This window comes from Corvus kubaryi, unplaced genomic scaffold, assembly GCF_017639235.1.
Source record: "Corvus kubaryi isolate FWS band 111438036 unplaced genomic scaffold, C.kubaryi_AGA036_p1.0 37387, whole genome shotgun sequence".
Lineage (NCBI taxonomy): Eukaryota > Metazoa > Chordata > Aves > Passeriformes > Corvidae > Corvus > Corvus kubaryi.
This window is the reverse complement of record NW_024581129.1, coordinates 1,607,679-1,617,102: the sequence shown is the minus strand read 5'-3', so window position 1 is coordinate 1,617,102 and position 9,424 is coordinate 1,607,679. Positions and strand designations below refer to the sequence as shown.

General features: G+C 42.6%; 1 protein-coding gene across 1 annotated transcript; it reads left to right on the top strand.

Annotated features, from left to right (window-relative positions):
* The first annotated feature begins 67 nt into the window (after positions 1 to 67).
* Positions 68 to 3,639, top strand: THUMPD1 (THUMP domain containing 1). The gene is made up of 4 exons (XM_042037238.1): positions 68 to 285; positions 575 to 755; positions 1,107 to 1,355; positions 1,962 to 3,639. Exons 1-4 carry the CDS (start codon positions 70 to 72, stop codon positions 2,279 to 2,281), a joined length of 966 nt encoding a protein of 321 aa, XP_041893172.1. The 5' UTR covers positions 68 to 69; the 3' UTR covers positions 2,282 to 3,639.
* The last annotated feature ends 5,785 nt before the right edge of the window (positions 3,640 to 9,424 follow it).

Here is a 9,424-nt window from a genome sequence, read left to right as displayed (position 1 = left end):
TGCGCTCGTTCATGTTGCAGGTGATGAGGAGGCCGCGCGTGCCCGCCCCCGCCTGCCGCCCGCTGCCCGATGGCCGCGGCCGAGCCGGCGGCGCGCAAGCGGCGGCCCAAGGGGCACTTCGCAGCGGCGGCCGGCCGGGCCAAGCGGCCCCGCGGCGGCGGGCGGCAGCTGGAGGCCGGCATGCGCGGCATCCTCATCACCTGCAACATGAACGAGCGCAAGTGCGTGGGGGAGGCCTACAGCCTGCTCGGCGAGTACGGGGACCTGCTCTACGGGCCCGAGCAGGTGCGTGCGGCGGGGCCGGCGGGCGCTCGGGGCGCCGGCGGGGCGGGGGAGCGGCACCCCGCGGCCTCGGCTCCCGCTGTGTGTGTGGAACGCACCGCGTGTGTGTGCAAGGAGCCGTGGGTGAGCACCACGGCCACGAGAGTCCCAGGTTCTGCAGGCGAAGCCCAGCGCAGCCCCGCTGCCGGCTGGAGCAGAGGCCCGGCCCGTGCCCGTGTGCCCCGGGCCCAGCGCGGGCTGGGAGCCGGGCACTGCTGCTCGGTGCTCACCAGCGAACCGTGCCTGTGTGAAGTTTTCAGATCACGAGGAGCGGCTGTCTGGAAGTGACAGGGAGGAGGATGAGGACGATGTCGAGGCAGCCCTGAAGAAGGAGGTTGGCCAGATCCGTGCCTCGACGGAGCAGAAGCTGCGGCGATTCCAGTCGGTGGAGAGTGGTGCCAACAACGTGGTCTTCATCAGAACCCAGGGCATAGGTGGGACTTCAGCTGATGCTGGGTAATGCAAACTGCTCTGAGCACTGTTAGGAAAAGGCCACAGTGTGGCTGCCGAGTAACACACATATATCAAACAAATACCCTTCCCTTCCTTTGGCCGTGCCACTGAATTCTGTCATTAGTGAAAAAGCTAAAGGTAGTTGAAACTGCTTTGACAGAATAATCTTTGGTTCTCCAGTCTTGGTATAGTAAAACAACGCTCTATTTAAAGGGATTTGAGGCTGACAGCAGTGCAGCCAAGCGTGCATTACCTCATCTTATTATTTAGAAGGGGAAGAAGGGAGATAATGCTTTCAATTTGTTGCTCATACCCACCTGTTTTTCTTGTAGAACCTGAGGACCTGGTGCACCATATACTAAAGGATATGCACACCACTAAAAAGAAGAAAACAAGAGTCATTCTGCGCATGCTGCCCATTTCTGGAACTTGCAAGGCTTTTATGGAAGATATGAAAAAATACACGGAAACGTTTTTTGAGCCTTGGTTTAAAGCCCCTAACAAGGGTACTTTTCAGATTGTTTACAAAGCTCGTAATAACAGCCATATGAGTAGGGAAGAAGTAATTAAGGAATTGGCAGGTATGTATGGGTATCACACGAAACAGAACAAGTTTACATGCACAGGTATATTGCATGCACAACATGGGTCAGACTCTTAAAAGTGGTCATAATGGACATACACATTTGTTGCTTAAAACCTGTATTTTGAACGTTAAAAGCTTCTCTAAGACTTAAAAAAAGTCTTGACATCAGTATTCCATGTTGGTGTTGATGTCTTAAGAGACTATAAGCAGAAGAGAGAGCACTGTTGAATGTAATTGTCAGTATCAGTGATATGTGCTTTGAAATGACTTCTATCAGCCTTTCTTTCTGGATGCTGTATTGAAATAATAATGTTACTATTTCTGTTCAATATTTGGCTCATAAAATAGCTCCGCCTTACTCGAATATTTTGTTTCTCAGTAATTGCAGTGGGATAATTTTTCAGTTGCTTCAGCCCTACTAGTGGTATATTCTGCCAGTCCTGCTCTCTTCTGCTACTTTAAGCAGTTACAAAAATAAGTAATTGGCTGTAACTGAGGGGGATCTTGCTTTCTCTGTCTTAATTTCTATCCATTCAGTAAGACATGCTTATGCTCTTAAACAGTTTTTCCAGCATCTTTTAAACTGCATCTTCTTTTACAGGAATTGTGGGCAGCCTCAATCCAGAAAACAAAGTCGATCTTAATAATCCACAATACACAGTTGTGGTGGAAATAATAAAAACCGTCTGTTGCTTGAGTGTGGTGAGGGACTATGTTCTGTTCAGAAAATACAATCTGCAGGAGGTGGTGAAGAGCAACAAAGAAGATGCACAACAAAAGTCAACTCTGACAGAAGAACAGAATTCTGAGGTAGTTAAAGCAGAAACTGAGGAGAAGAGCTCTAAAGAAGTAAAAGAAGAGAACAAGAATCAAAGTGAAATAGAATCTGAGCCCAAGGGGAATGATGCACTGACAGTGTAGAAAATGTGATATAAGGGAAAGGTAAACATAATCCAAACATATAAAAAAAGTTGCCCCAGTGTTCTGAAAGGGTGTTGGAATGAGGAGAGGGGGTTTTGTTTTGAAATCCTGGTTTTGAAATCCACGTGTGTAAGAATTTTAGTGCTCGTTGCAGGTGGAACTGACATTACAACAGATGTAAGGGTGCTCAGGAGTGCATCACCTTTCTGGTGAAGCTTGCTGTCCTCCTACAGCCTTGTTGTGCATTTCCTGTACCTGGCACACAAAGCAGCAGTCTGTGCATATATGTGTAGGTGTGGCCATCCTGACATGTATGGACTCTCCTTTGTTTTATCTGGAAGCTACAGAAGCCAAAAGGCAGCACAGAAACAGCTCTGAGCAATTACTGACAGAAGTGAGAGATCTGGTAAAGATGGTTGCAGGGGGTTTTGGGAAGGAAGTGATCTGACAGCTGCAGAACTTGGTAACATTTTTGTGTGTGAGCAACAGAATGAGGTAAATCCAATAATTTGATGGAGGGTTTTATACATATATTTATATATACACAAGGATATGCTGTCTTGAAGTGAATGGAAAGAACTGTTACATATAAATACTTGAATATTATGAGATGATCTAAAGATTGGACTGTTTTAGAACAGTAGAAGTACAGTGCAGGCATTGCAGATGGTTCTATCAAAAACTACATGTGTTTACATTAGCTGTGTATGCAGCACTTACTGATTTATAGTAAATGCTGTTGGTCACTGAATGGAATCCTTTTGAGTAATTTCCTGCAAATAGCATTTTGCTGCTCTTTCCAAAGACTCAATCCTTGGGAGTTTTTTATAAAGTCTTTTTGTTTTTATTTTTTTTTCTTAAGTCTCAAAATTTGAATTTAAATACTGCTTGGAAACTTCTTATGAAAGAAGCTCTCTATTATACTATACTAGATTAGGGGAATTAAATTTTAATTTTTGGTACAGTTTTAGCTTTATGGTATTAATTTTGTTTCAGATTGAAAGTAATGCTAGTGAGTCTTTCTGTTGTCTTGCTGTTACAGTGGACTGTCCCTGTGACTTCTAAAAACCAACCAAAACCTGTGCAGCTATAACTTGCTTTCCAGCAGGGTTTTGAATATGCTTCCTGTACAACTTTCTAGCTTTAGTATTTCATTTCTGGCATAAAATGGGAAAAGACTTACCTTGAAGAACACAATTTGTTATTTGTCTTGGTTTAATGAAAAGGATGTGTTCAAGTCTCTCATATTTATATTTTCCTCTTCTTTCAAGATTGTTTTAGAAGTTGGAAAATGAAGATGACTTTTTTCCCTAGTCCTGTCTCCCTTTCAACCCGTTTATTAAAAGTCTGCTTTCTTACCTCCCGTGGTGTTTTCTTTAAATTGTTGAAGATTCTTGTGTGTGGATTAAAACATCAATTTCTAGGTCACACAAAGGAACCTACCAAAGGAGACCAGACACAAAGGCCAGCTGTGGATGTTTACTGGTGGCTGATGTTGGTGATCATGATTCATGACAGCCTGCTTATCTTCCTAAGGACAAAGACTCAGGGGAGTTAGTGGGATTTTTTGTTTTCTTTCTTCCTCTCTCTTTTTTCCTCTGTGTGCCTACAGGACTTACAGTTTACTTCTGATTTTTCACAATTTGCACATACTGAACATTCATTGCTAACACATGAATTCCCTGGCTTCTCCACCGTGCCATCACTTTTGGGCTCAGTGGTGTGGACAGACAGTGCTTCAGTGTTTTGAATTCAAACCTTCATGGACAAACTAGAAGACATTATTATGATCTCACTTGCATGAAAAGCCAAATAATTGCTGACACTGTCAGTGCTGAGGAAGGATGTTACAGTGCCCAAACATCAGCTGAAGAGGTGATAACACTGTACTCTGGTGTACCTAGTTTGTCCTAATGCTGGCTTGAAACACAAGGACCATCCCTTGGTATGAAACCCTGACTCTGAGATTCAGTCTTCCCCTTGTGCTAGATTAAAACTCAGATTGGCTTGAGAAGCTTGAAAATAATTTCTTTTAAGAGCAGGCCAACCTCACAGCCTTGGTGTTTCACGGTACGGACTTGCCTTTCTTGAGGGTCGCATTAAATTTAAAAAAATTTACATGTAATTCAGCTCATTTATTATTTCAGTAGTGAAATACAGTAGGGGAGAGCTTTAAGTAACACCAGTAACTCCCACTGATAGGAAGCAGCTGGTAATATCCTGCACCCAAAAGAATCATGCTGCAAAATCCTTCCTGTATTATATTCCTATTCAAATAACAATCACCCTCTGGTTATGCCATCTTAAAACAGCTAATCCTGTAAACCTAAGAGGCTTAGTTTTTTGGCCTGCCTGGGAAACAACATGAAATATGAGTAACTGTTCATTGTGGGCATGGTGTTCTTACATTTAAGATTGCTCTTGGATCAAACTGTGGTGTGGCATGTACAAAAAGGGACAAAAAATGCTCTGCTAGGAGTGATGTTTGAACAGGTTTGGCTTGGCATGCAAACACTGCCCGTTGTGTGAGGTTACGTGTGGGCAGTCTGTGTCCCCAGCCCAGCCGTGTCTGGTGCTGGCTGGTGGCTCCTGCTGCCCAGGAGCTCCCACTGCAGAGCCCCAGAGCCTCCTGGGCAGCTCAGTGGGCAGCTGGGGCAGCAGGGAAGTCGGGGCAATTATCCTGCCAGGTAGGCAGACTGACAGTGATCTGTTGAGAGGATTCCTAAAGACATTAAGTTCATTTTGCAGTGCCCTTTTTAGCCTTTCATAGTGAAAAGCTGTTCACATTAGCCTTATTATCACCAAGTTTCAGGAATATGGATTGGAATAATTTGTATAGAATATTTTTCTGTGTCTTTTAGAGGGTAAATAGGCCACAGCTGTCAATAAAAGAATAATTTCTGCCCACTTTTCTGTATTGTTTTATAGTCTTATATAAATCATAAGGCTACCTATTTTATAATTAGCAGTTTGGCTATTCCTAAATATTCCTTTTCTATATAAAAAAGAGACTAAAGTGCCTCCTCTGCTACCCCCTTAGAAGTATCTAATTAATTAGTGAGATACAAGTGTACGGGAGTGTTTAAACTTGAGGAAATTTCCACTAGAGATATCTCTTAACGGGGCTGAGGTAGAAGGCACTTACTGGAGCAAATGGCTGAAGTTCAGGCACTCAGCCCTGCTGCTTTCAGACACAGTTAGCTTTGTTTTCAGAGACTGGCACTGGGATGCAACCGAGTCCACCCCAGGAGCAAGAGCAGCTGTAATAATGCACCTGGCCTTCGAAGGCAGCAGTCGATAGCCAGTGTTTGGTGCTGTCAGTTGTGTTGTCCCTGAGATGGTGATAACACCTGAAAGTGTAATAAAATTGGAAATTTGTTAAGTATTTTTCCTTTCGGTCCTGATCACTTCACAGCTTTTCCTGATTTGTTGAATGCCAGCACCATTCAATCCAGAAATGAGAAGGTGGTAAACCAAGTCTCACACATCTGAACTTGAATAGAGATGTGCAGACTTGAAGTGCAAAATAGCTTCTGTTTCTATGAGGTCCTTTGCTGCAGGCACAAGGAAAGTAGAATGTGTAACTTTGAGGCAGAAAACACTAGCAGCTTTAGCCTGAGTCTGTCGCAGTTAAACTGATTTAGCACAAACCACTGAAAGAAAAACGATGAAGGTAATTACATCAGTTGTAAGAGATTACCCCAGCCACCCCTTTGATTGTCAAATGTTCAAGCAAGGAAGTAGAATAAGAAATACAACTGTTAAATGAGTTGTTAACTTCTGGCAGAGAAGCTAATAAATGGTTTACAGACCATTAGGAGTTCACCTGTTTGAATACAAGCCACGCTCAGCAGCCACCACTCTGGGATTCGAGGTGGAATCCCTAAAACTCTCTCTCCTCTTTGCAGACTGCACGGCCCAAAGAGCACAGTGGCTGCTTTTTGGGACACGAAACCCAGCTCGTCAAAGCTCCATTTAATTACATCTTTTCCATTTCTGCTCCTAAAGAAATAAATTCTCAACTATCCTCTGGTTTCAGTAGTGCAAGCTCAGATCCATTTAGATTAATGTATAGACACAGCATTTTGTGCATTTGTTTTCTCTCTGTTTTTGACCTCAGACAATAATGAGCTTTGTAGCTGGAAAGCAAAGGAATATCCATTTCAGAGCTTAAGGGTGTGAAGGAGGTGAGATCCACCTGCAGAACTTTCCTGGCACAGCCTCGCCCAGGACTTGTGTTCATTAGCTAGTTAATAACAATTAGATGTCCTGAAAGGTCATCAACAGCTTTACTGCACAGCACATTTGCTGTTTTCCCAGACTCCTGCCACCAGCAGAAGTGTTTATGGGTAGTGCATAGTGGGTTTACAGCAGGACCAGGAAAATCCAAGATAAATAGCCTTGTGCTTTTTCTTTTTCTTCGGTTCACTGGTGTTTTTGTGCTCCTATTAAATACAGCCTTGGTCACAGAGTTCAACTGCTACTTATATCTTCTGAATCAAGTGCTGTAGCAGCACTGTGTGAAGTGCAAGGGCTACAGAGAGGTAACAAGAAATGTGAGATGTGACCTAGCAGGGATGATCTAAACCTCTGCTGCGCCCGTAACCACCTAACAGATTGACTGTTATGGAAATATCTCACAGTCTGAACTGACACCTCAGTCCAGGAAATCCTTGATTATATTTAATCCTGAAACTCTGTGCAACCCAGTACTGGCCAGAGCTGGAAGTCTGATCACCAACAATGATTAAAAAACATTCTCACAAAATAATATTTGGCACAGAGTTATGTATGTCATGGCTTTCAGTGACAGCACTGCAGATACAAAAATAAAGGCCAGTCCATTTTTCCCTCTTCTATCACTATTTTCAAAAAGCTGTTCTCCCATGTACAATTTAAAGTTATACAGAACATGTTGCTTTAGAAATATTCCAAAGCAGCAGAAGAGCAATGTGTATCTTCCACTGTTATTCCAAAGGCTGTCCTCTTAAGAGTGACAGGGAACAGGATGCTGGAATACACAAAAGTCCAGGATGAGCATGTTCTGGTGAGGAGCAGTGAAGAGCACAGAGCACCACTCTGTGTTTCTGTTTCTTCCTCTGAGTGTTCCCAGGGATCATCTTTGAGAGTTATTGAACAAACTCCAACTTCTCTGTACAGAGGAATAACAACACTTAGTTTCGTTCCAAGCTGTGCTCCTTTTCTGTGGCAAGCCTGCAAATTTAAAAGCTGTGGGCTCTTTTTAGGATTTAGCTGGCAGGCAGCACATCACTCCCAGTGCCCAACAAAAGGAACAAGCTCTGTTTTAGAGAAACAGGGAATATCAGTTGGTTGACTCAGTAATTCCTCAAGTCACTAGTGCAGGACAAACACCCACCACTGAAACTGAGCACAACCTTGACTTCAAAGGGAGCAGCTGAGGGGCTTTGTGTGGCTTCTGGAAACCCTGGGCAGTGAGGCAGAGCAGGGCTCCTGCCCACACATCAAACAGAAATGTTTTGACTCACCAGTTTGTTTCTTCCTTTTTTTCCTGGTCAGGTTCAGGTTTTGTACCACTGCAGAACTGCAAGAACACGTTGGCAAGTCTGGCTGGCCCAATGTGCAGACTGAGCTGTCGGGGCTGCAGCAGAGAGAAAACCTCCTGAGCAAGCCCTTCCCTGCTGCAATGAGCAGTCGGTGCCACTACCAGGGCTCAGGGAAAAATCTAACCAGGTCTGTTGAAAGCCCAGCACAGACCAGTACCAAAACCTAGGAACCTGTTGCAGGGTTATACTTTTATATTTGCTTTAAAATAAATTAGTTTCAAAGTTCATCATTAGATTATATTTAAAAATGTATTACTTACATGGAATAAATGGATTACATTAAAAATCTGATTACTGCACTTCAAAGTGGATTACTTTTCCAAAAAGTACTCACACTTGAAATCTGAACGTCCTTAAAAGAATCAGAGGCTGAAATTGTGACCAGATTACATTTTTCAACTTTTTTTTTGATTGCTCTTTAAGACCTAATCCAATTTCTTGTTTGTCTATTCCAAAATTTGCATTACATTTAAAATATTCAACATGTTTTCCCTCTGTTCTGACTGAATGAAGGAGAGAAAAGTTAATCTTTCAGAACAAAGCTGTAATACAAGAAAAGGGAAGTTTAAAACCCTGCTGCAGCCAGACTTGAGCACAACCTTATTTTGTTCACTTTTCTTCCAGTAGAATCACATTAAACAAACTACTTGCTCTCATGGGGGATTTAATTTTCTACACTCACTAGAAACCTGTGAGACTGTGTTTGAAGATAACTGTATTTTGGATTTTAAGGACTGTAAAGGAACCCATTAAGAAATGAGCAGCTGCTGAGCTCTGTTGCTCTGCCACAGCTGACGGAAGCTCAGGCAGCGATGATGAGATCTGGTCTGCATCTTAAATGTCACCTGAGTGTGATGGCCAAACTTGGCAAATTACCCCTTCTCTTACTGATCTTTTCAATAACAAACCCTTTTCAAACAGATAAGCTTACATACATTTCATTTGTAAATTGTGTTAGTCTGTTATTCTTACAGGATGGCTATTTAGACCCAGATCAAGTATTAGCAGAAGAGTTGGTTTTATATCAACAATCTGAACCTTTTGAATAACTAAACCCAAACTCACCTAAAGGCTGCTCTGTTTTTCATTAAAGCTTGATTCCAACTTTTGGTATTGTGGGAAAGGAGATGAAGTTGTAGATCACTTATAAAAGGCTCCTGCTCAATGGACTGGCTAAACTAACACACGCAAAGTCACAAAAATCACAATCCAGAAAATCTGCAGGACCAAGTTCCAAACCCATTCTGGAAATGTATTAAGCATTTCAAGATGTAAAACTAAATATTAACTTTCTTACTAATGCAAGCAGAGCAATTTTATGTGCCAAATGCATACACAAAGCATATATTTATACACACTGTATGTACAGGTATGTGCAACATTAAGCAAGTACTGTGAATTTCTACAACTTACTTGTTTCTCATGATGCATGACAGCATCATCTGTAAAAGGATTATTTCTCACATACTGAACATAATCTCAATTCTCATTTCATTTACCTCAAAGGGGTTTTAAAAGCAAAGGATGGGATCTTATGTTCATATCTACTTCAGAATAG

Bases quoted from the DNA above. Each gene is read 5' to 3' on its own strand.
- THUMPD1 (XM_042037238.1), top strand. From the start codon at position 70: ATGGCCGCGGCCGAGCCGGCGGCGCGCAAGCGGCGGCCCAAGGGGCAC. The intron at 286-574 runs GTGCGTGCGGCG...GCCTGTGTGAAG, and splicing joins TGCTCTACGGGCCCGAGCAG to TTTTCAGATCACGAGGAGCG. The intron at 756-1,106 runs GTGGGACTTCAG...TTTTTCTTGTAG, and splicing joins CATCAGAACCCAGGGCATAG to AACCTGAGGACCTGGTGCAC.